Below are 27,728 nucleotides of genomic sequence, written 5' to 3'. Positions count from 1 at the left end.
GGCGGCATGGCCCCTCTTACCCTCAAGCCACTTGCTCTTCACAAATTTCATAAAGAAAATCATTGCTTCATCTCTCTCTCTCTCTCTCTCTTTGTGTGTGTGTGTGTGTGTGTGTGTGTGTGTGTGTGTATGAGTGTGTGGACCTCTCTGCCGCCGTCGACGGTAGTCAAACAGGGAGACCCGCTATCACATTACTTTCCCAACATTGACTATCTTGGTTGCATGGCCTAATAGTCTGCCATTCAACCGGTCGCTAGCCAATCATGTAGAGAGGGAATGAAGCCATTGAACATCCATCACATCACATTAAAACGTGAACTTTTTTGTTTGTATATCCATGTAACCAGTGGGATCCTAGTTTTATTGCAAAAAACGCATTCGATTGGACATAGCCACTATGTAGCAATCCTACCACATTAGTAAGCTCTCTTCACAACCCTCCCCAATAGCTTTTGACCTACTCTATCGAAGGTAATGATGGGACTTCGTGGCTACCGACAAATGGGGTAGGAGGGCTACACAACGGATGCAAGCATGCTCTATAAGCTCTCCACTTTGGCGTTGTGTATAAGCCTGAGCACTATGGACGACTGTAGACCGCATCTGATCTCTTTACCTCTCTCTAATGTATAAGACACACACTCTCTCTCTTTCTCTCTAAACTATAAGATTTGCACCTCCTTTGTATTTTTTGAGCCCAATTAAAGAAGGCGATCAATTGATCCTCTCCCTCTCTCTTTGCCTATACTCTCTATACCTTGTTCCCTTTTTTCCTTTAGTCTACAGTGACTCCACACACACACTGACACACAAAGTCACCATATTGTCAATAGTGCGGCCTTCTCCCAAGTGAGTCACCGTCTCTGATCTCTCTCTTTCTCTCTCTCTCTCTCTCTCTCTCTCTCTCTCTCTCTCTCTCTCTCTCTCTCTCTCTCTCTCTCTCTCTCTCTCTCTCTCCGTGTCACTATTCCCCATAGAGCACCGGAGCAAGCAGGTAATGCCACGTGCGCAAGGGGGGGGGGGGGGGGGACCGGAATCCTCCCCCTTTTATAATAGTATAGTTTTCATGGCTTGATTGCATTATGCCAATATATGTTTATAACTAGTGAGGTTTCCTCCGCCGAAGGTGGCAAAAAGGAAGGAGATGCAATCCTCCGGAAGCGGGCAGGTTCCCTCCAATCTTGCAGCCCCAACTCACAGGTTTCGGATTGCTGCTAGTAGGAAGCCTTCTTGAGTACTGTGTAGGCCTTGCTCAACAATGTATTGGCGGGCCCTAGACAATGGATTGATGCACTGGATGATGGTGAACGTGAGCCAGAGGAAGATGTAGTAGGCTTGGCTTGGTGCGAGAGCCCATCATGGCAAGCACCGAATAACCAACAGATGTTAACATATATAGCAAAGAAAAGGGCACAAACTATTGTTACATGCCTCATCCACATGCCCTATCCCTCTATCTATTGTCACACTTTGCACCTGTGAGTCCCTAACACCTCCACCTTCAATCACAATCACATTTAATAAAAAGCACTCTTTTGCACTTCTATTAAGCTGGACAGCCAAGCATACAGTAAAAGATTGGAAAAATGTGTGACCTAGAAGGGTAAAAGGAGAGAAATTCCTAGTGAAGTCCACAAAGGCAGTTCTTTTTGGATTCAAGAACACATTTTTCCTTGGAAATTTGCATTTCATTCCATTGCAAGATTTTCTATCTAGCCTTGACAAACCCCATTTCCCTTGCAAGTCGCAAGCCTTAGTATTTCCTAAGGATGGCACCGCACACATATGGTCTCGATAATTTAAAGTGTCGCTCAAGTTTTGAATATTGTTGTATGCCTATATTTGAAAAGAAAGAGTTATACAGAGAGAAGAGAGAGAAGGAAAAATTGACGTTATCAACAGCTGCAAGATAATGATGAACACAAAGTTACATAAATTAAACAAATCAAGCTTAGAAATAGCAGAGACCTGGGGCAGAAACCACATCCAGGGAGCTATTGGGACTTCTGGAGATTGAGTGTGGAACTCCAGCTACAAAGAGTCCGAGAGGGAGGGGAAGACTGCAGGGAGGTTGAGGGTGGAACAAATACACACACACATACACACCCAGATCCTGAGCTTATGTTTCTCTGAGCCTAAAATCATGAGCTTACTGTCAAATACATTTGTAAAATAATGGGTAATTTCAATAATCTCCACTGTATTGGTAATCGAGACCATATGGAATCTGTGCTAATCAAGAACTGTTGAAGCAAGGCAATCGAGAACCTGTCATTAAAGCAAGGCAAATGCGCACACATCTGTAACTTGCGACCTGAAAATGTAAATTCACACACATCTAGAACTTACACACATTTCTGTGAAAATTTGTGATAGCTTACGAAAGTATTTTGTCCTGCGCATATTCTGCCATGCCAAAATTTGCACTCAGGAAAGGCTCCTCTGGCCTTTTCCCTGTGTAGCTTAATCTGACTTTGAAAACCTCGGATGTACCATTGTAATCTATCCATGCACTGATAATATCTCCACCCTTGAGGTCCATTTGTAGCACACCCACATCCGCAGTGGCGATCGAAAGCAGGCTTCCGAGGTCTATGCCCACATGGTTTTCATCGATATCAAAACATCCCACATCTAAATATGTGTCCAATTCCACTCCAACAAAAGGGGGCCTTGAATCTCCTGTCAAATTAGTAGCATTTACCAAACCAAGACACCTTCCAGGGCTGCCTAAAGATGTGTCGTCCGGTACGATGATGAATGCGAGCGCATCCCCAACAAGGCTCGGATTCTGATTGGTAACAGAGAATGCAAAGGATGTCTGAAAAGATACTGACCTGTTTGTAGTGGAATCATAGAACTGGACTAGCTCTTTGTAAAGAGCTCTTCCGACGCTCGTCGAGGGGACGGAGGTATCTCTTGTGAGGCCCAAATTGGAGTTCCTAATGAAGCAGTCTCTAAGCAGAGTGAGATTTCAAGTTGAGAAGCTTTGAAGGCAAACGAAAACGCTGTGGAGTGGGCTTGCTCTGTACTAAAATTGATCAAGCAGAGCAAGGCCCAAATGAAGAGACCCATTGTAAGTAGTTGCTAGAGCTTGGACTCATGGGTATGTTGAGAGAAATGAGCCGATGTACAGACACTTCAATAGTAACGCACCTGCTCTCTCTTGAGCACATGAGAGAGAGAGAGAGAGAGAGAGAGAGAGAGAGCTCAGAGCACTTTCCTACAGTTTGTTAGATGGCATCAAGTCGAGGATTAAGAGAGAGAGAGAGCCCTTGCCTGCAGGTTGTTGCTTGAGGATTATTATGGAGAGAGAGAGAGAGAGAGAGAGAGAGAGAGAGAGAGAGAGAGAAAATCGCCCTGCGAGTCAGCAGAGTACTCAACACCATCACTGTAGGGTGTGCAAGCTAAGGATTCCATGAATCTGGGCCTGAGGCTGAGCCATCCAGAGGAGGGTCGCGAGCATTTAACTCGACAGAGAAAGAAAGCACAACGAATTTTCACTTGTTTCCTATATAGGATAAACAAGTTTATGTAGGTAATCCTTGGTCGTTTGCTAGATAGGAGGAGACCATTTTCCTATGTATAACTAGGGAAAACAAGATAGCTAGAGAAAGCTCCTGACCAACTAGGGAATTGAATAGTGAAACTAGGAAAATTGAGTTACCTACATAGAGAAAACTTTTTGTTGACTAGGAAATTAAATATGCCACTAAGAAAAGTGATTTTTCCTATATAGAGAAAGAATATGTAAACTAGGAAATGAAGTGAATATATTCTTTAGCTGGAAAATAAAATGCCTAACAAAGTGGCCCTCGTATGTGACAACCTAGAAAGGTCCGATTGCAATACCTTGCATTTGTGACCATATATGTTGCTCCATTTTCCCACCTGCACCTTCTATCCATCGTGGCAATGTCATTTGAGGAATTTGTGTCACTCTCAATTGCTCAAAATGGATGATGATACTTTAAATATAATAAAGAGCTTCATAAATCACCGAGTTTCCTTTTGAAACCTGTGTTGGCTATGGCAACCCTCATCAAAGCTTCTATTCGACATATAAGCTGGTTACACTACAATTTAATGTAATTTGTAAAGTTATTCCTTATCAAGGAAAAAAGAGCACTTTAAAGAGAAAACAAAATTAGTTCCGACAAAAGGATCTTTACATCTAGACAATCCACAATTTCACAAGAGCTATGTGCATTTCTACATTAATGTACTTTTCCCTTTAACGAGCTCTATATATACTAAGCCAAAAATTGTGAAACACTTAAAGAAAATTTGTATTTTCCATCCAAATTTGAATGAATATCATGCATGTAATACCACAATGAAATTGCATATACAAAAAATTTCTAAGGGGCACGAGGTCTTAAATAAAGACCCCCCGGCGGGATCAAAGGGAGAGAGAACCGTGACCCTCCACATGTATGCAAAAGTAAACTCAAAAATAGATTCTGAACTCAGACACTGTTATGTATATTCGGGTGAATACACAAATGAGGCACCAAAAGGACAGTTTGGCGTGACCACAACATGGCATGCTTGATGTTTGGAGGGGGTAGGGGGTAGGTCGTATTTATAGCCACAACTCAAGTAACATCACTGCACTTTTGCATGGTCCATCACGAAATGAAATGAACAAACGTGTTGCTAATAAGTTGATCATTTGCTACTTGTCAGACTTTTCTTCATTATCCTTCTTAAAAGAAGTATTTTTCTCTAATGTTGAGTTAGGTCAAGCACTCAATTTTGGCCGCCTATAATCATATTTATTGATTTAGCATGCCTTTTCCCCTTTGTATTGAGGCATATCTTTAGCAAAAACTACATAAGTTGATCATCTCTCTCTCTCTCTCTCTCTCTCTCTCTCTCTCTCTCTCTCTCTCTCTCTCTCTCTCTCTCTCTCTCTCGTTCTCGTCTATATGTATCTCTTCATGTTGCTTTGGGGTAACAAAATGCTTTTGCGTGATTACAAGTGTCACTTTGGGAGAACAAAAACACTGTGAGAAAAAATTCCACATATTAGACTATCTTGCTACAACCGGTCACCCGCAATCACTTACAACAAAATCTCTAAAGAGTCTAACTATTTTACCATTAAAAATCAATAGCCCCCCCCTACCCTACTTGGAATTTGTTTACTTACTACTTCTGTTTAGTTTGGGAACTTCCTTTCTTCCTGCCATGCTATTCCGAGTGTGCTTGTTTAGCTCTCGAGGTTTTGCTTTGCCCTTGCCCCTATGAAGAACAACTTTCTTTCAAGTGTAGTCTTCATATAATAGTCTTTTAGTCTTTTCCCACTTGAAATCACCATATGGGATACCACATTCCCATGGTTTATCCCGCTAAATGCCAAATTCCCTCAAGTGGATCTTTGTGGGAATAGAACATTCCCAAGGGGAAATAGGTTTTTCCCTCCTGGGAATTATTTAGATCAATGTGGGAAAACATATGCAATTGTGAAAGTCTAAATGGAATAAATATTCCCGCATTCTCAAGTGGGAAATTGGGAGTCCCCAAGGTTTTTCCCGGGCTGAATCTTTTTCCCATGATGGAGAAAACTTTTTCCCATGAGGGAATTAGCCCCACAAATGTAACATCCAACAAGAAGCTACTATCTTGGCTGATCCCCCACTTCAACCAGGGGAGAGGACACATTTGAATTGGGCTGCCTGGGATTGAGAACCTAGTTCTTCCAGCAGACGTTTCACGAGACTCATGCTAGATGGTAGTTTTGTGGCTCAGCATTATGTCATTGGCCATGGGGTGACTAACCAACTATTTGAGATTGATGTTGCCATTCCTCTGCAATGGGATGATATCATGACAGGTACAATTCAAATGCCTTCACATTGAGGTTGGGATGGGCTTTTTGATCAAGGTATCATCCTGTTAGTTCACCTAGAGACCGTGTTGTTCGCAGCATCCCACCAATGCAATGTACCCTAGGTTTAATATAACAATTCATCTCTCTCTCTCTCTCTCTCTCTCTCTCTCTCTCATCTTTTCAACCAATTGGCGTGCATTCTTCTCTTTAGTAAGCCTCTTCCTTTTGTTACACAAAATCAAGGCAACCTTGTTTATATCCTATGGGTTATGAAATTATTGCCTTCTTGTATGTCAACACACCATCTTTAGCATACCAACTTGATCCATTCAAACAGATATGTCAATAAAGTCATCCTTTCAATTATAAGTTGCTACAGGTCTTTACATACACTTTTAAACATTATATTAGGTGACTTGCAGATAATCTAATGCATGTGTCAACTACAATGGATCAAAACAGTACACTACAGATTTGATGATGCAATTCCTCAAGGTGAAGCTTGGCAAACTCATAAAGGCCACCAGCCTTATAGTGCTTGTATTCTTCTCTTACTCTTTTTTAGATCTCTTGATAGTCACATGGTGGCCTTACGCGCCTGATTTAGAGCTCATGTTGTGCAATACTCCATGGAAAAACAAGGAAGAGGATCTTTCCCCTCTCCAAACAGAGAACATAAAACTTCTTCCACCAAAGAATACAAAAAAAAGATGGTAATCCTTGTCAAAACGCTGAAACCTTTGAAAAAACTGAAACACACCATTCACAATCAGTTAATTGCACAATTGTCAGTATATGAGCATTGTACCACTCAATGCAAACCAATCATTCATTCAACCCCCTCAACAGAAAGAATACAATCAGCTCACAGTAATTCCTCATTACAACCAATATTCAATGGATGCCTACGTCAACTGGAGACATCAATCTAGAGTACTCATAATTATGACAGGTGCTCTGATAGATGCAAGGTCTTCACGCTAACCAGTTTGTTGGGAGGACATGAAAAGCTAGAACAAGCTCCTTCTGAGTAACACCATATAGCCCCAAAATCCTCAATCTAAAATACCAATGTCATTGGGTAAAATTCTTAACAATCTTAGCAACTGTGAGGGAGAAAACTAGAATGACCCCTTCATTCTTGACCGCATACAAGCACACATAATCAACAAAGTAATAGAGAAATATTGGTCCAGATCACATAGATTTGCCTTGCAAACAGTGTCAAAAACAACAAAAGGACATTGCATCGACCATACCACAACAACTGCCAAAAGAAGGATAAAACAAGAGCCCTGCATAGATCGTCTCAAAACAACTCTACCAGACAATAAAGCACCCCTGCAAGGAAGACACGCATCAACCAGTAAACAATGGTAGCATACATCTTTTTTCCACTGTTTCAGTGAGGTAATAAAACTCATCTTTGTGCTTGTCTGCAATAAAGGTATTGAACTTCTCCTCCCATGCTTGCAATTTGATCACCTTTTTGTCCCATGTCACATTAGTCAAACAATTTGTAATCAGTTTTGTTATTGATTTCAATATCAAAAACCAGCATAAAGAAGAGCGTAGTAAACTCACTGTTGGGAGCCATACAAAATCTGTAATCAGTTTTTGTATTTCAAAACTAAGGAAACAACTTCATGCAGGAAACAGTTTGCAGTTCATCAAGCCTCAGAATTTTGCAGACAGGTTCGATTAAAAAAAGCCTAAGATATGTTAACCAATAGTGAATCAAAAAGACGAGACATGATGTAATGTAGCTCAAAACGATGTTAAAAGTTGCCGGCTGTGCAAGGTTATAGAGTGTGTAAGTTATGCACTCAGATGATTGCCATATGAAAATCATAGACGAGCGCAGTGCTTGGTGCAGAAGCTTTGAAGAGTGCAAAGAATGTCCTCAAGTGTAACCTTTATCATGTCCTCCCCTACGGGACAAGCCAAAAAAATCTACATACTAGCTTTGTAGAGTTGGCAGCCATACAACATTATATGGGTCACATCCGAGTACTCATTGAGGTGGCCGCTACTCAAAGTCCTGCCATACAACCAAAAACACAATCAGATGCCAATCTAGATTGCAAACAACAGAAATCACAGTGTGATATTGATTGAGATTAGAAGAAATTAATACGAATTTCAAACCCAATAAGAAAACAAACATAACGAAAAGAAGAGAGCATTACTAGAGGTCTAGCGCACCCAATTCTGGCTCTCCGCATCCACATTTCAATTGAGCTAGCTGTCAAAAGCTTTCGTTAGTGATCTCTTTCCGTAATGAAGATTGAATACATAGCGCGCACATTTACAAAGGTGGGACAACTCAAATTCAAGCTCACAAAAACTCATTGACCAACTACCTCATGAGAAGTATGATGCGAAGAAGTACCCTCATCTGCTCTATCCTAAAAGAAGACACGAACAAAGTTAGAATATTGACATGAAAGGAGAAAAGTAGAAAAGGGTGAAAACATTTTAAGACGAAGAATAACCTCTGTGGAGCTTGGAAGCACAGTAACTATAAATTTCCAATCTAGCAAAAAAAATTCAGATTCTTCGTCATCCAACCAAAAAAGAAGGGCTTTTCTCTTATGCTCATCAACTTCCACAATAAAAGCATCCTTCATTCGACAGTCATGAGAGAACGCAATGACATGGTCACCTGGCTCAAGCCACGGTGGAACATCACCTGGCTGCCCTCTTTGCACCAATCTCCTTCGAGTGTTATGCCACTAACTTCATACATTATCTCCATGTCATTCATAGGAGAACTTAACCAGAAAAATTTATGCTTTAGCCAAGCAAGAGGTCGCACCATGTCCTTACAATTAGTCCTCTCACTTGTGGGTACAAGAGGCATCCCTGTTACCTCGTCCACGATGAAAATGCTTTGAATCAAAGATTCCACAACCATAAATAGCTGAAGTTCTCCTTCTTGTTCATGAAGAAACATTTTCTTCAAACGTCCTCTATGAAAAACTTCAGGCTGCTCGCATGTCAGAGATAGCTTGTCTAGAAAAACCACATAATCACCTTGTGCATACTTACATCCACGCAAAAAAGCCTTGAAGTAGTAAACACCTATAGCATTTACATTCTCCAAAGTAAGCAAAGGTGCGTCCTTCCACTTGTAAACTGTTAACAATGACTCCCTCTCATGTGCACTGAGAACAAAAAACTTCTTCTCCTTTCCACCAACAATAAGACCCTTGTTATCTACCAAGCCTTTAGAACTACTTGGAAGGAGCCTAGAACATGCATTCCATACATCCTTGGCTTTCTCTTCTGACGATGCTAACAAAATACATTTCTCATGCCAATCAACGCAATCTGTAGGAGCATCTTGATCTCCATGTCCCTCTGGAAAAACCAAGAAGGAATGCACAAAATACTTGTCTCTATCAAAGCATCGCTCCCCATCCTTCTCAACATTGATTTGTTTCCAAATCCTTGTCAACAAATGACGACAAAAGAATTTGGTGTAAGAAATCTCATTCGACTTGTTATTGGTGGGTATACTCAAGTAGCCCGAAACACATCTCTCAAAAGAGAAGCACCAAAAACAATCGTGAGACCCATGTCTCAATATGTCATCAAGAATTTCACCATTACCTAATAAAACCCACAAACCTAATAAGACACATACATTTGAGAATGATGTGATTTTCACAATAGCAATGACTCATACCTGCAACATGTTCCAAAGGCGAGCTATTTGGACCCTCCCACTCCTCCGACAAGATGCGCCATGAAAGAAAAAGAGATCGACAAACTCTTATGTCATCTTGGGTCCATCCCTTCTCTCTCGTACACCCAAAAAAAATATGTGAAATATCAATGAGAATCTTTCCAAGAACTACATCCTCTTGGGAGATCCCATCGACCACATTAAGGATGTGCGGTAGACACCATTGGATGAATTTTTGACAATCCTCTGCTTTGAATATCTTGTAATGTCGAGAAGGATGTCGTGGCCATCGTCCACTATTCAAAATATTCTTGGGAATTGACCTCTCCACCTGTTTCACAGCCTTATCAATCTCTTCTTTCATGGATGTAGAAGCCATTGACACCAATTTTCTTACATATTTTTGAAACAAGTTAAGAGACAAGATGTGCATGGAATCATAGAACAAGTCTCTAGAAATATCAAAACCATATAAGTGATAGAGTCTCCACAGTCTAGACTCCCCGGACAATCCTCCTTTTCTCAAGGTGTTTTCCTTCTTCTTCTTTGTCATACATCTCTTCAACTTTTAATGCTACTCCACATCTTCTCCACATGCCTCCTCTTTGGAGGATACCTACCTTGGTACCATACACATAGCGGTCACCCACAAGTGTTGCCTTTGCCTTGTCTCGCCTACAAAAACTCATGCCTCCATCTTTAACTTGCCCAAGTTTACATTGAGCAGGGTGATCTCCCGAGCATAACATGAGCATGCTTCTTAATGTGACTCTCCCACCTTGTATTTTGTCACTGATATCATTGGAAGGATATGCATAATGCATATCAAAACCCTCCACATAAGATCTTTCAAGATCTAAAAGCAAGGGATGTAAGAATGCACCAAGTATATCATTATGCTTTGTCTCCAAGTCTCTATGCGAGAGAGGCAAAAACAATACGGGTAAAGATCCCAATACTGATCTTTTGCCCCCATTCATGACCACTATTTCAACTACGGCACTATCTTTCATTGTTGTAGAAGCGGCTTGGAAGCCATCCCAATGTAGCATGAGAGCAAAATTCCGAGGATCCCCCTTCACAACACAAAAAGAAAGAAAATGTAAGTTGACTACATCAAGCAAAAGGCATAGAGTGTGAATCCATCATATATCATAGACATTATACCTGTATCATCTTTCTCTTGGCATGAACTTCTTTACAACATTTCATGCGTGTAAATTGATACTCTTCATTTGGCTCACTCCATACAAGCTCTGGACTCCTAGACTCCTTAGGAAACATCCTGTAAGCTTGCTTGCAAAGATCATTATTACATATCACAGGTGCTTCCCAATATCGTTCCGGGTTCCAAAAGTCTTGATAGACTCTCATCTTTTCCCCGTCCCAAAATTAGTTGATATGTGAAGGATAGTCACATGCCTTCTTATCCAACCATCGTCCTCTTTCCCTCCACATGGCTAGAAAGTCATAGCAAAATGCCTCACTAGCACACAAGAGCCGAAGTTGATCCAAAAAAGAGATGTATTGAAAAGAAATCATATCTTTCCTAGGCTTTTGACAGTGTTGGCATCGCTCGCAACACTCTTTGCAATCACGTACCAAAGATGATGGATTGTCTTTGATACTACAATCACACTTCATAACTGTACCCTCATACGCATCCTCTGGGCTAGGTGCAAAAACTTGAGGATCATGGGACATATCCTCGGTGCCAACACAAAGCGTCCACTCCTGAGGAGTCACCATGCCCATCCCTTTGTACATTTGCAATAGCTGAGAGAAGTTGCATGGAATGCTCTTACCCCCCAATTGTCCATCCCAATTGCTCATCTTGCAAACTAGGAGGGATGCAAGAGACCTTGCTTGAGAGGTCGTATTTGCTTTCTTCCGTGCATTCATATTCAATCCATCAAATAGAATTTTCAAAAGCTCATCTTGAAATTTCAAAGATGTGCGGTGTTGGTCACATAATGATTGGATGGGTATCACACAATCTAGTATGTACCAATCCAATTGCTCGTCATCCAATGCACTAGAACTTGGTGGGAATGACCTAGAGAATGAAGCATACTAATCCATGTATAATTGTGCACAGGCAAATTCATCAGAACTACTTTTAAGCATCGCATTGTGACATGTTTAGCATCACAAAAACGTCATAAACCCTTTTACTAGAAAAAAGACTCGTCTCCCTTCCAAGATAACATATACAAGTGGTGAATGCCAAGAAAAGAAAATGGACTATTATACGTTCCTAGGCCATCACGAGGCGGTCAAAGTGATGCATCATACACCTAGCTAGTCCCAAGCCTCGACATCGTTTCAAAAAAACCATTATGGAAAACAATCTCAAAACTTAAATGCATTACTTTTCGCAAGAGCTAATTCATGACATAAAAAAAGCCAAGAGATCCACCCCATTGACATCAGTTGCAAACAATATACAATTTAAACTTGTACATCCTCATGAAACACAATTTCAAAGAGGGGGTGTGAGATTTGGAATTCTAACCTGTGCTAGAATGTTGCAACCGAGAAATTGCAGGCGTATTAGTCTGATGAGGGGCTGGTGCACTTGTGATGGCAATAAATTAGGCGTTTGTAGTTTTCAAGCCAGAAGATGAATGTGCTTGTAACCAAAATTAGTACATCTTCAGAATGTCAAATCTTTCTCAGCTTGTGCTTCAACTAGAAGATAACTGGGTTTTTAATCAAAGGTAGTGTATGCCAGCTTGTGAGTCTTGAGAGTATTCAAGATGCCCGTTTCCTGCATATCCGAACCCTCGCGCAACACTATAGCAAGCCCAAGCTGCCCGTTTCCTGTGTATTTTCCTACGTATCCGAACCCTCGTGCAGCACTGTAGCAAGCCAAACCGCCCGTTTCCTGCGTATCCAAACCCTCGCACAGCACTGTAGCAAGCCCAACTGTCTGTTTCCTGCGTATTTTCCTGTGTATCCGAACCCTCGTGCAGCACTGTAGCAAGCCCAAGCTACCCGTTTCTTGCCCTCGCGCAGCAAGCGCAGGTAGCGACTCAACGAGCGAAAACCTGCAGATGCCCTCTTTGCTCCCGAAACCTGTGCTCTCGGCCAAAAATTCTTTCTCAATTGTATAATCCAGGTTTCACACTTTAGGGCAAAGTTTTACATCGGACAATAGAACGTCCAACTTGCAGTGTTCGGGAAAAGTGTGCCTCAGTTTAGCGGTTGCAAAATAAAAGTAGCCGGTTGAGAAGAGGGCAAGAAGGAGAAAATTCCGCTTAAAATACATGAAAAATAGTGTAATTTTGCAAAAATAATGGCTAGTATTATAAATTTTCTGGTTCAGATTTGTCTTGGAGGGATTTTTGTATGTTTGTGAAAATGATTTTTCCCGAACACTACGTCCAAGTGCAGACTCCAATTTGTGGTCGTGTCAAAAGCTTGGAGTATATTGGTTACCAGTGTCTGCTCAACAGTCACGCACGTCCGGTGTTCACACGGTTAGAGCCGACTGTAGAAATAGAACCAGTAGACGAAAACAAAACTATGAATTTTAAAGTGATGCTTCGTCTCGAGATATGTTCTAGATAATATAATTCGCGTATTGATTGGTTAATCATCATATACATCACTTTCTTAGCTCAGACGGGGTACATATTACATAACCAAACAGCTTATGGTGCTGCCTGTGATGGATCATCTAGATATTACATAAGCAAATAGGTTATGGTCCTACTTGTCTGGGTACAAAAAGCATGCTGAACTAGCTATTATATCGTAGCCCTGCTCAAGAGGTTCGAGATATTGCATTGAGCTTGTTCAGCTGGGTCTTGAGCTGCGTGACTTCGCCTTGCAAGGTAAAGATTTGCTCTACAAATTTGACGACCTGCACAGATTTGCTGGGATAAAAAAAAGAAAAATGTATAAGCATTGTCTGAACCACAAATTTCATACCTATGTGTTTCTTTTCAGCGAGACAAAAACCAGTCAACTCGTGGGTGAGTTGTTCCAGACATATCATTAGCAACAAAAATGCTAACAACATCTTGGTATGTTGTGCACGATGGGTAGATCATGCACTTCTAGCCAGATTCTGGTAAATCACCCCGTTACAAAAATTGGCGGGGCCTACTGGCCACAACCAAAATTGTGCACAACTATATTTCTCTTATATTGGCCACAACCAAAATTGTGCAGTATTTAGCTTTGCCTCGTGTTAAATATAGTTCGCTATATTTTCAGGCTATCTACTGCTATATTTTTTACTTATGATCATAGCCGCTATCGTGCATCTTTAAGCTTGATCTTGCGCTAAATACAATTTTGTGGCCATAAGCTTGTCATTAGCGTGTTTGTACAGTTGTACAAGTCTATTATAATTAACTATTTGAAGGACCTCCAAGATTTATGTTGTGAGTCTCAAGAAGTTTGGAAGCACTATCCTGGAGATTACCATCACTGAACGCTCTTCATTCTGTCGTCTTTCACCCCTCGAAGAGTAATCTATATCGCACTTATTACCTTATGTATGCATAGCCCACCCATGATGATGGCGCCATAAATATGATGGTAGATGTGGGGACGGGATTGCCTCTCTTTACGTCATGGTGATAATACCTAGATAGTATTGCTTGTAGAGGCGCGCGACCTATAATATCAAGATGGGGAAAAATATGAGAGTGGGAGAGATATTCTAGATATAACTCATACAAAGTATTATCGTGCTTATGATTAGCCTTCCTTTGCATAGCCAATCACGATGTTATGTCCTAAGGATTTTTGACGTACTCTACATGCTTCCTCCTTGTAATTGGAAAAAAATTGTATTTCGAACAAAATAAAAAATGTGAGATACACATCTATTTCCCGAGATAATTAAGAGGATTTGTCGATCATCTCAGCCACATAAAGCCACGTCTCCCGATCAGATATATTAGCTCCCTCTATGATAATGACCAAGGACAATTCCACAACTCATATCACAGCAAGAATATTAAGAAGTCAAAGATAATATGAGGGCACTACAAGATTAGTGTAGACATGTCTCATGCATGTATGTAGTGCAAATAACACGTCAGGGTGATAATACCTAGATAGTATCTCAGCATTTTGTGCATGATAGCCAATATGTGCTTATGATTAGCCTACCTTTGCATAGTCAATCATGATGTTATGTCCTAAGGGTGTTTGACTTACTGTACATGCTTCCTCTTTGTAATTGGAAAATATTTCTAACTCGAACAAAATAAAAAATGTGAGATATACACATCCTTTCCCGAGATAATTAAGAGGATTTTTCATCTCAGCCACGTAAAGCCAAGGCCAGAGGAGCATAACATATGTAGACGCCCAATGTATTATGAGATATGAGACCGCTTCCATTGTTTGTTTAGAGAGGGGCTATGTCTCCAGATCAGATATACTAGCTCCCTCTATGATAATGACCAAGGACATTTCCACAACTCATATCATAGCAAGAATACTAATAAGTCAAAGATGATATGAGGGCACTACAAGATTCGTGTAGACATATCTCATGCATGTATGCAGTGCAAATAACACGTCATAGTGATAATACCTATATAGTATTGCTTGTAGAGGCGCGGGATCTATAATATCAAGATGGGGAAAAATATGACGGTGGGAGAGATATTCTAGATATAACTCATACAAAATAATCTATATTGCGCTTATTACCTTATGTTTGCATAGCCCACCCATGATGATGGCGCCATAAATATGATGGTAGATGTGGGGACCGTATTGCCTCCCTTTACAATAAAAGCTCAAAGTTAATCCCTAGATGATATTGCTTGAAATGTGGGACAATATCTTAAAGATATACTACCATGATAAAAAAACAAAGATAAATTTAGGCGACAGAAATAAGCATGCTACTCTGCTAGAATAATTGCAGATGTGTCATTTTGAATCATGAATCTCATCTCAGCATTTTGTGCATGATAGCCAATATGTGCTTATGATTAGCTTACCTTTGCATAGCCAATCATGATGTTATGTCCTAAGGGTGTTTGACTTACCTTACATGCTTCCTCTTTGTAATTGGAAAATATTTCTAACTCGAACAAAATAAAAAATGTGAGATACACATCCTTTCCCGAGATAATTATGAGGATTTGTCATCTCAGCCACGCAAAGCCAAGGCCAGAGGAGCATAACATATGTAGACGCCCAATGTATTATGAGATATGAGACCGCTTCCATTGTTTGTTTATAAAGAGGCTACGTCTCCAGAACGGATATACTAGCTCCCTTTATGATAATGACCAAGACATTTCCACAACTCATATCATAACAACAATACTAAGAAGTCAAAGGTAATATGAGGGCACTACAAGATTAGTGTAGACATATCTCATGCATGTTGCAGTGCAAATAACATGTCATGGTGATAATACCTAGATAGTATTGCTTGCAGAGGCGCGGGATCTATAATATCAAGATGGGGAAAAATATGACGGTGGGAGAGATATTCTAGATATAACTCATACAAAGTAATCTATATTGTGCTTATTACCTTATGTATGCATAGCCCACCCATGATGATGGTGCCATAAATATGATGGTAGTCGATGTGGGGACCGGATTGCCCCCCTTTATGATAAAAGCTCAAGGTTAATCCCTAGATGATATTGCTTGAGATGTGGGTTAATATCTTTAAGATATACTACCATGATAAAAATACAAAGATAAATTTAGGCTACAGAAATAAGCATGCTACTCTGCTAGAATAATTGCAGACGTGTCACTTTGAATCATGAATCTCATCTCAGCATTTTGTGCATGATAGCCAATATGTGCTTATGATTAGCCTACCTTTGCATAGTCAATCATGATGTTATGTCCTAAGGGTGTTTGACTTACTGTACATGCTTCCTCTTTGTAATTGGAAAATATTTCTAACTCTAACAAAATAAAAAATGTGAGATACACATCCTTTCCCGAGATAATTAAGAGGATTTGTCATCTCAGCCACGTAAAGCCAAGGCCAGAGGAGCATAACATATGTAGACGCCCAATGTATTATGAGATATGAGACCGCTTCCATTGTTTGTTTATAGAGAGGCTACGTCTCCGGATCAGATATACTAGCTCCCTTTATGATAATGACCAAGACATTTCCACAACTCATATCATAACAAGAATACTAAGAAGTCAAAGATAATATGAGGGCACTACAAGATTAGTGTAGACATGTCTGATGCATGTATGCAGTGCAAATAACACGTCATGGTGATAATACCTAGATAGTATTGCTTGTAGAGACGCGGGATCTATATTATCAAGATGTGGAAAAATATGAGGGTAGGAGAGATATTCTACATATAACTCATACAAGGTAATCTATCTCTCGCTTATTACCTTATGCATGCATAGCCCTCCCATGTGATATACTACCATGACACCCATACATGGGACTCTCATAGACATAGCTACATTGACATCGTATGTTACATCAATGGATTTCACGCAATCATCAAGATACATAGAGCTGTCTGTACCAGGTTCCTCGCAGAGGAGGAAATTGATTGAAGATCGGGACATTGCAATTGGGCGCCTATGAGAGACTTTGTGTGATGTCATTGTCTATTTAGTTGTTTGATATTTTATTTAGTTTTTTGCATGCCAATATATGGATCATATGATCATGATGATGTACATCTCATAGGTCTTTTAGGCCCTTTGCTCACGTTACATACATTTCATCTCTCTCTCTCTCTCTCTCTCTCTCTCTCTCTCTCTCTCTCTCTCTCTCTCTCTCTCTCTCTCTCTCTCGGCCTTATGCGACTGTCTTTCTTAATTTTGTTGGACTCCAATTAACGGTGCTACCAGTGTCTCAACTTAATATCGTGCCGTTTAAAAATGCGGATCGAGGCCAAGGGGAAAGGGAGGAATTCCGCCTCAAAATAGACAAAAGTAGTGTAAAAACCCAAAAAATAACCTAATTTCTAAAATTTTCTCTTGAGAAAATAAAGGAAAGGAATTTTGTACGATTGGAACAATAATTTCCCCCGAAAATTGGACCGTGCTACACATTTCAACTTCAGATATTTTCATGCCAATATATGGATCATATGATCATAATGATGTACATCTCATAGGTCTTTTAGGCCCTTTTCTCACGTTACACACATTTCATCTCTCTCTCCCTCTCCCTCTCCTGGGCCTTATGCGATTGTGTTTCTCAACCTTGTTGGATTCCAATTAACGGTGCTATCAATGTCTCAACTTAATATCGTGCCGTTTAAAAATGCCAATCGAGGCCAAGGGGAAAAGGAGGAATTCCTCCCCAAAATAGACAAAAATAGTGTAAAAACCCAAAAAATAACCTAATTTCTAAAATTTCCTCTTGCAAAAATAAAGGAATTTTGTATGACTAGAACAATGATTTTCCCCAAAAACTGGACTGTGCTACACGTCAACTTCAAATATTTTCAATTCGAAAATTTGGAGGTCCCGCCGGCACGCGCAAGATCAATTCCTGCATGTACTACACGCCTGCTGTAATGCATGGCAGTGCACCGTGATATGTGTCGCACCCCTATATCGGGCCTGCTCAGCGAACAGACACCATGGCAACCAGCAAGAACGTGAAGTTCGATTCTCGAACGATGCCAAATACTTACGTTTGTCGTGTGACCTCCATGGGCCGCTGCAGCGCTGCTTAGCATCCCTGGACCTTGACATGATTATGTACCTACGCGCTGTGCGCGGCTTCCTTAATGTTCATGGCCTTCCTTGAAAGTTCCTTCTCTTGGCCAAAGGCCTTGGCTTGGAAGTTGGGCCGTCTTGCGGAATCACTAGACCCCAAACGTCCTCGCTCTCGCTCTCTCTCTCTCTCTCTCTCTCTCTCTCTCTCTCTCTCTCTCTCTCTCTCTCCAAGCACCGCCATTAATGAAGGAGAGTCGACACCTCACATCACGTACTGGCCAGACGTTGGGACTCGCATGCAGAGCTGGCTCATGAAGCAGGAGCAGGATCTCTCTCTCTCTCTCTCTCTCTCTCTCTCTCTCTCTCTCTCTCTCTCTCTCTCTCTCTCTCTCTCTCTCTCTCATACCCGGAAAAGAATCAGTGATCACTAACTAGAGCTTGACCTTGGAGACGCGCGTATAATTAGTCTCGCCCCCAAAACTGTCCTCTCTCTCTCTCTCTCTCTCTCTCTCTCTCTCTCTCTCTCTCTCTCTCTTTTGTGGCCTGTAGTAGCACCCCCAGCTAGTGTGCAGATATTGATGTGGTCTCTCAATCTAGGGCAGCTCTGTTATGATTTTCATTAAGTAGGCTAATATTACAGCTACAACTTACCTTGCACCCTCCCTCTCTCTCTCAAGAGCGCACACTACTCTCTCTCTCTCTCTCTCTCTCTCTCTCTCTCTCTCTCTCTCTCTCTCTCTCTCTCTTTGAGAGCTGCTTCTCATGTCTTGCACTACTGCCCGCATACTTTGCTCTTGAAGGCCACGACTCCCTGCACTACAGGAGCACCCTTGCTTTGCTTTCTCTTAAAGCTGAAATCCAGGATCGCTCTATATACCTCTCCTAGCGAATAGCGATCTCAAAGCTTCGTGTGGTCATTCCGTACAGTCCACAACGTTAGTGCTTCTCACTAGTATACAACAGAAAAGAGGAAAGGCTTGCCAAGTAGATCAACCACATCATACATGACGGCTCTGATGGACAAGAAATGTGTAGGAAGGTAAGCAATTTTTTTAATATGGAGAGAGAGAGAGAGAGAGAGAGAGAGAGCCAACAAACATTTATACTTTGCATTTTTTTTTTTAATGTATAGCACCGATCAAAGCATTGGAACTATTGCATTGTGGGATAATAGGAGAGTAGTAGCTTTTGTCGAGGAGTTTTGTGCGACAAGGGAGTACTCTCAAGCAGTGTCATCAAGTGGCATGAATGGCAAAGCGCTTTTGTACATGACATTGGAAGGTTGGATAGAGCTTGGAATGACAAGCTTCTCGCACCGCCACATGCTTGTAGGATGGAGCAAGCATGTCCTTAATGACAATCCTCGTTCATGCACACATGAATCAATCATTAGGAGAGAGCCTCCAAGCGTTATTCAACGTCCAATCAAAAATGTAAACGATAGCCTACTCATGTTGCATGAGATGAAGCATCTTCATCCCGATGCGGTTCCGATAACGCATGAACGTGTTTTTTATCCATCCACGGTGAAAAATAACTATCCTCTTGTAGGAAAAGCTTTTCTAAAAATATGTTGGGATAAACAACACTTTTCTTACAATAAAAGCATGAACAAAATTAGAGGGTGGTTCAAGAAAGGTTTTGGGGATTTAGGGAAGGATGCATTCACACAAATTAATTTGCGAAAAGATCCATTGACCGCAAACAATTTGATGGAATTCATTAAGGGAAACATGCATGACTTGAAAAGTCTAGTGTTTTCAAAAGATGTAAAGCTCGAGTGGAGAGCCAAAGACGTGTACTACAAGGTCCTAGAATGGAGACATGCACAAAGAAATCCAAAAAAAAAATTCTCAATTGGCAAATTTAGGGGGCGGTCCTTCTTTGCTTAGCCCACTTACTATTGATACAAGGAGACAACGGTGCTATCCCTCACACGATTGCTCCATGGAAGCACTCAAGGGTACCTCCATGCTCCAATTCATGAAGAGTGCTCTTCACTTGGAGGATCCTCCCAAGGTATACATTATGAATCTCTTTTAATTCTGTGAGTTGTATGTGTGTGTGTTTCCAATGTTTCCTAGTTTGTGAGTTGGATTTTGGTCATTTGTCTTTCATGTTATGTTGACAAAAGACCTTCACGAGTTCCTCAAACATTAAGCATGGTGATGCACAAGCTTGCGGTGAGAGATGTCCTTTTGAAGAATCTTTCATTCATGAGGTATACTGCTATGAATATTACCATGCCCATACTATTTTCTAGTTTACCAACTTGACACTTTGGTATGTTCTTACTTGTTTAGCCAAAGGACTCTGCCTATGTCAATCCCACAAGCTTATCATCAAATGATAATCATGTAAATGAAGATGGAGAACACCCTTTTATGGAGACTTTTGTGGAGGATTACTACATTCCCGAGCCACCGGATGGGAGTGTTAATACAATGGTATGATACACATTATGTGCATTTGTAGACATGAATACCTTTTTTTGTTCACTTTTGTCTTTCACAATGTCATAGCTATCTTGTGTGTATGCTCTCTCTCTCTCTCTCTCTCTCTCTCTCTCTCTCTCTCTCTCTCTCGGTACAAAGCTTGAAGATTGTGGCATCATAGCACGGCAATAGACTAGTTACCATGATAGTAACACTATAAGGATGGCTAGAGTACAAAACATGTTTTTTAGTCATCGGATTACTTTGTTTTTTTTATAATGGTCATATTAACATGGTGTAAAATAGCATGGAGAAATTAGCAAAAGTCTTTGCATAGACCTTGATTGCGATGACATGGAAATGGAGGATGACATGGTCATGCTTGAGACACGAGGATCAAAAGAAGAGGTGGGCCACATTAAAAACATTTTTAGCTACATCACTCTTGGTTTAAGCATGACACTAACTTCTACATGTTTTCTTTTGATGTAGGCAAAGACTCATGGTGACTACATGTGTGAAACTTTGATGTGCACCTATGAACGCAATCCTCCCAAAAATGACATGCTCATGGGGTCGGGAGGTTTAAATCCATTGGTAAGACCTTCAATGGTAATCTTAGTTTGAATGACCCATTTTCTTTGATGGTGGGTTTTTGAATTGATGTAATTACCATTTTTTAGGACAAGGGGCTTCAAACTAGCTTCTATAGCATCCCTTTACACAATGGAACTATCATTGAAGTGGAAGAAGCCACATTGGATGAGGTGAAAAAGCACCATGTAATGCCAACAAAGAACAATAGAGTTGTTGTTGGAGTGGAAGAAGTCACAAATGCAAAGGTGAAAAAGCGAAGTGATGTGATGAGTGGCGGATTTCAAATTACTTGTATTAAGTATTAAATCTAAAAGCTTTTAACATACCTAATAAGCTCTTCTAATTGCTAATATTTTCTTGGCAAATGTGTAGCATGAGACAAACTTGGATGAAACTACTTCCACCCATGTCATAATGGACTATGAGGACGAAATTGTGTTGGGGTTAGAGAATGCAAACACGAGGGTATGAAGAACCTTTTGCTTTTTTAGAGTCGTTGTTTCTTCATTGCTTTTGGAATTGTGATGCTTTATGGGATACATTACCACTCCATTTTTTGAAAATTGTGGACCCTCTATGTGCTACAGCCTTGTGAATATCCTTATCAAAGGGAAAAGGAATCAAAGTTTGCAAGTATCAACAAGATGATGGTATGTTCTTTAATTTGAGACAAGGTATAAGTATAGCTAAGAATGATTTTGAGAATTAGGTGAATCTAAGAGAAAGATATCACATCTTATGAGCTCTTAGGCTAAATACTTTTGCATCTCTTTTTAGGCCTTTGATGGGCATGGCTCTACAAATCAGAATGCCTCTAAAAAGAGAAAGGTATATGCTATGCACTCATTTAATTTCAAAGCTTATGCAAAATGATTTAAGTTTGTTATTATCTCTATGTATCACATTTTTACTTATGCAAAATGATTTAAGTTTGTTATTATCTCTATGTATCACATTTTTACTTGCTTATTTATTTGTTAATTTGTAGATCTTTGATGACCTAACAAACAACCATTTTACTAGTCCCAAGGCACATGGGGTGTGGGCTTCACCTTATGCTTTACATATATTTGTTTATGAAAAAATATACAATAATGGTTATTGTAGGCCACTCTATTCAAAAGAGTATTGAATGTGCTAACTATTTTTACATAATTTTGAATAGAAATTACCTACAACAAGGTTCTCTAGGCCTGTAAAGGCTCCTGCTAGGTTCAAGGATATGTTAATGGAGAATGTAAGCACATTTTAATTTAGTTCTATTGCTTATGATTGATATATGGCGTTTCTTCTTGTTTTACCAAACTTTCAAATATTCTACATAAATAGGTTGATCAAAGCCACATGCGTTCACTTGCAAAAAAGACAATGAAGAAGAGTAATAATGACACTTGCACTTTAAGCAAGGTATAAATGTAGGTTCATAAGATTTCTTATCCATGAAAGGTTTGCAAGATCATGGATTTTTTTCTCTCTTCTAAACTTTTTGGTTATTTATAGTTATTGGCAACAACAAAGGAGATGAAAAATAAAGAATTGATCACGATTGCAATGAAGGAAATGGGTCAACATGACATGGATGAGATGTTTGGAAATTTATGGAAAGCCGTCAAAGAGGCGCGTAGATCTAACTAGTCTTTCTTCAAAGATTGCTCTGTGAACATGGATCAATCTGTTCTTTTGCAATACTACGTAGCTTGGATTCAGTATAGTGGTTCTTCTCATTGCATATGAAAGAAATGGGACACTTAATTGATGGGATCTTGTTATACGTTGCTTCTTTTTCTATCCATGGTAGCTTAGATTCAAAGGTGTTGTACTTTTGATTTATTAAACAATACCCTTTGCTCGATATTTCAAGCACATTGGATTCTTACATAATATGCCCTCTAACTTAAGCATGATATCTCTTTTCCAAATATTCACAAACAAAGTGAGTGTAAACTTAGATTTAAAATTTAAAAAGTGTAAGTGTTGTTTGGTTTCCTAAGTACGCACCACATTTTTTCTAACCTTTGCATGCCAATTATTCATGCATATTATCATAGAGTTACATGCCAATGGCTCTTGTTTAGGACTCATGTCATGCCAATTCAAGTAAAAAAAGGATAAACCATTTCCCTCTGTAAAGATTGATAATAACATTTGGATCTTGCATAAATAAATATGTTTGTCAAGTGTGACCTAGTTATGTCTCATAGTAATGATTAGATTAGCTTGGATCATATAGTCTTTAGGTTTCTTTTTTTAAGACATAGGTCTTTTGCATACAATCATTTTAAGGAGCATCTCTAGGTCCGTGCATTGTCATGATGACAATCTTGGTCTCACTTATACACCCTCGAGTTGCAAGTATGGTTCTTGGTTGGTAGCTTGTGCCATGGCCTTTTTGATAATCCAACATTGGAGGGTCCTTGGGAAGGGATAAGAGAGGATATAGAAAGGATCTCTCTCTCTCTCTCTCTCTCTCTCTCTCTCTCTCTTGAGCCGTTGTTCATTTTAACCTTGTTGACAATGGCCAACTGTGACTTCAAGAAATTTGGAAAGAACTTTTCAACTTCACTAATTACATAATGTTTTCCTTTCAAGCACAAACAAATGGGTCATTATATAAGTCTCTAGTTTTATTGTAGATCATGTTTGTAAGCTTGCCATCAACCTCTTTTGTAGATCAACAAAAACTTATAGCTATAGGCAACAACAAAAATAAACATTGATTACACAAAGGCCAAAGGAACTTTCTAAACAAGAAAACGAGAACCTTTGGCACAAGCAATCCTTGTGTATTGTTAAGTGCTATATTCCAAAGTGCAAGGGTCTATAAGAACTAGAGGCATGGATTTTTCACAAGATAAGTTTTCTACCCTCTGGTAATGAATAGGAAAATGAACGTGAATTCTAATATGTGAACTTACATATGTCTGCCTACTTTTTGAAAAATGCATAAATATGGGGAATCTAAACCAGATTCTTTCCTCACTCTCAATCTCTTGGGTTGGTGCTAGTGGGTAGATGTCTCCTCCATGCACATATTTTGCTCTATGTCGCTCTTTGCGACGGTGGTAGTGGGCATGTGCCTCCTTTCTCTATGCTTTTAGTGCGCTTGTGGCAAAGGTGGCAATCGTCAAGACAAAGGCAAAGAGCCGTCTTTGTGTGCTGCCTCGCTAAGGCGATGTCAGTCTGATGTGCACTCTATACATGAGTTTTGGAGTGTAGTACCATAACTAGTCATATACAAATTGAAGCAAGATGGCAATAGGGCTTATCATGGGGGGATAGGCTTGGCAGTGGCTGCTATGAGAAGTAGCTTGATAACACTAAGGCTCTTGCTTTCAGCCATGGACATTGTGTGGTATGTAGAGCTAGCCAATACATCTTTAGCTCGGGCACTCAACTTAAATAGGGAGGGCATAGGAAGCATGCAAAATCTTGGTGGCTATGAGCAAGGGAGGGAGAGTACATGATATATACCACAAGGGCACATATTCTATGAGTGCGAGAGCTATGCAGGCCAATGTTTCTTTTGTAATCAATAGACTAAATCGTCTCTCTTTTTCTCCCACTGTTGCTATCTCTTTGTGCATCTTGTGTTTATGTTGAGACTCGAGAAAGGGTCTGGTAGAGGAGAGAAGCAATCGGGAAGGGGGACGGGGGAGGGGGATCTGGGAGTATGTTGGCAAGCTCCACAAAGGGTGGGTTGGAGACAATAAAATTCCAAGGAATCTTTGAATAAATAAAGTCTCATTTCCGACAAGAGAACTTATCCTCCACATTTGTAAAGTGGGAAAAGTGGAGCTAATTTTTTCCCTTGTGGTAAAACTCATGGGTGTCCTTTTTCCCACTTGGAGCTTTTTTTTCCCTCGTGGTAAAACTCATGGGTGTCCTTTTTCCCACTTGGAGAACTCTATGTTCCCGTCATTTTTCCCATTGGGAAAAGTTTGTCTCTTTTCCCTTAACAAAACGGAACATGGGAAAAACTTTCCCACGAGTGAAAAAATTTCCCTGTTTGAGGTGCAATCTAAACCATTTTTCCCTTCTTGTTTCCTGGTCAATAGTGGGAGAGAAGTTGTGAAAAAACTCCCTTTCCACACATGGGAATAAACTAAAAGTTTCTTGTGAATTAAAGCAAGGCAAATGCGCACACATCTGTAACTTGCGACCTGAAAATGTAAATTCACACACATCTAGAACTTACACACATTTCTGTGAAAATTTGTGATAGCTTACGAAAGTCTGCAATACCTACGAAAATCTAGAATCTAGAATTGCAAAAATTTGCAACTTGCAACTACGAAAATGTAAAATCTGCAAAGTCTATATCCGGACCTAATTCACATTTTTCCTATTATCTTGCGTACCACTTGGAAAATGCTCATGATATGATTTTGCCAACTTGCTATCGTCATGAGCTCTTCCACCTCCATGTGTACAATGTGTGATCCCTCAGTTGAAGCCGAAAACCCCACATACATACTCCTGCGCATATTCTGCCATGCCAAAATTTGCACTCAAGAAAGGTTCCTCTTGCCTTTTCCCTGTGTAGCTTAATCTGACTTTGAAAACCTCGGATGTACCATTGTAATCCATCCATGCATTGATAATATCTCCACCCTTGAGGTCCATTTGTAGGACACCCACATCCGCAGTGGCGATCGAAAGCAGGCTTCCGAGGTCTATGCCCACATGATTTTCATCGATATCAAAACATCCCACATCTAAATATGTGTCAAATTCCACTACAACAAAAGGGGGCCTTGAATCTCCTGTCAAATTAGTAGCATTTACCAAACCAAGACACCTTCCAGGGCTGCCTAAAGATGTGTCGTCCGGTACAATGATGAATGCGAGCGCATCCCTAACAAGGCTCGGATTCTGATTGGTAACAGAGAATGCAAAGGATGTCTGAAAAGATACCGACCTGTTTGTAGTGGAATCATAGAACTGGACTAGCTCTTTGTAAAGAGCTCTTTCGACGCTCGTCGAGGGGACGGAGGTATCTCTTGTGAGGCCCAAATTGGAGTTCCTAATGAAGCAGTCTCTAAGCAGAGTGAGATTTCAAGTTGAGAAGCTTTGAAGGCAAACGAAAACGCTGTGGAGTGGGCTTGCTCTGTACTAAATTTGATCAAGCAGAGCAAGGCCCAAATGAAGAAACCCATTGTAAGTAGTTGCTAGAGCTTGGACTCATGGGTATGTATGTGTGTGGGAGAAAGGAGGTTGAGAGAAATGAGCCGATGTACAGACACTTCAATAGTAACGCACCTGCTCTCTCTTGAGCACATGAGAGAGAGAGAGAGAGAGAGAGAGAGAGAGCTCAAAGCACTTTCCTGCAGTTTGTTAGATGGTATCAAGTCGAGGATTAAGAGAGAGAGAGAGAGAGAGAGCCCTTGCCTGCAAGTTGTTGCTTGAGGATTATTATGGGGGGGGGGGGGGGGGAGAGAGAGAGAGAGAGAGAGAGAGAGAGAGAGAGAGAGAGAGAGAGAGAGAGAGAGAGAATCGCCCTGCGAGTCAGCAGAGTACTCAACACCATCATTGTGGGGTGTGCAAGCTAAGGATTCCATGAATCTGGGCCTGAGGCTGAGCCATCCAGAGGAGGGTCACGAGCATTTAATTCGACAGAGAAAGAAAGCACAAGGAACTTTCACTTGTTTCCTATATAGGATAAACAAGTTTATGTAGGTAATCCTTGGTCGTTTGCTAGATAGGAGGAGACCATTTTCCTATGTATAACTAGGGAAAACAAGATAGCTAGAGAAAGCTCCTGACCAACTAGGGAATTGAATAGTGAAACTAGGAAAATTGAGTTACCTACATAGAGAAAACTTTTTGTTGACTAGGAAATTAAATATGCCACTAAGAAAAGTGATTTTTCCTATATAGAGAAAGAATATGTAAACTAGGAAATGAAGTGAATATATTCTTTAGCTGGAAAATAAAATGCCTAACAAAGTGGCCCTCGTATGTGACAACCTAGAAAGGTCCGATTGCAATACCTTGCATTTGTGACCATATATGTTGCTCCATTTTCCCACCTGCACCTTCTATCCATCGCGGCAATGTCATTTGAGGAATTTGTGTCACTCTCAATTGCTCAAAATGGATGATGATACTTTAAATATAATAAAGAGCTTCATAAATCACCGAGTTTCCTTTTGAAACCTGTGTTGGCTATGGCAACCCTCATCAAAGCTTCTATTCGACATATAAGCTGGTTACACTACAATTAAATGTAATTTGTAAAGTTATTCCTTATCAAGGAAAAAAGAGCACTTTAACGAGAAAACAAAATTAGTTCTGACAAAAGGATCGTTACATCTAGACAATCCACAATGTCACAAGAGCTATGTGCATTTCTACATTAATGTACTTTTCCCTTTAACGAGCTCTATATATACTAAGCCAAAAATTGTGAAACACTTAAAGAAGACTTGTATTTTCCATCCAAATTTGAATGAATATCATGCATGTATGACCAAATGAAATTGCATATACAAAAAATTTCTAAGGGGCACGAGGT

General features: G+C 40.2%; 1 protein-coding gene and 3 pseudogenes across 1 annotated transcript; 1 reads left to right on the top strand and 3 right to left on the bottom strand.

Moving 5' to 3' along the window:
• Positions 1-1,917: 1,917 nt before the first annotated feature.
• Positions 1,918-3,572, bottom strand: LOC147458253 (L-type lectin-domain containing receptor kinase VIII.1-like). The gene is given in 3 exon segments (XM_086511790.1): positions 1,918-2,268; positions 2,382-2,991; positions 2,994-3,572. Coding segments are annotated over 3 exon segments (819 nt in total). The 5' UTR covers positions 3,076-3,572; the 3' UTR covers positions 1,918-2,141.
• A 4,112-nt stretch (positions 3,573-7,684) lies between these two features.
• Positions 7,685-9,536, bottom strand: LOC147458252 (uncharacterized; annotated as a pseudogene).
• A 9,968-nt stretch (positions 9,537-19,504) lies between these two features.
• Positions 19,505-20,635, top strand: LOC147458251 (uncharacterized; annotated as a pseudogene).
• Positions 20,636-25,616: 4,981 nt separating this feature from the next.
• Positions 25,617-26,440, bottom strand: LOC147458250 (L-type lectin-domain containing receptor kinase VIII.1 pseudogene; annotated as a pseudogene).
• Between the last annotated feature and the right edge of the window lie 1,288 nt (positions 26,441-27,728).

Source organism: Adiantum capillus-veneris, chromosome 5 (assembly GCF_014529385.1).
Source record: "Adiantum capillus-veneris isolate H3 chromosome 5, ASM1452938v2, whole genome shotgun sequence".
Taxonomy (NCBI): Eukaryota; Viridiplantae; Streptophyta; class Polypodiopsida; order Polypodiales; family Pteridaceae; genus Adiantum; species Adiantum capillus-veneris.
This window is presented reverse-complemented; position numbering and strand designations above follow the sequence as displayed.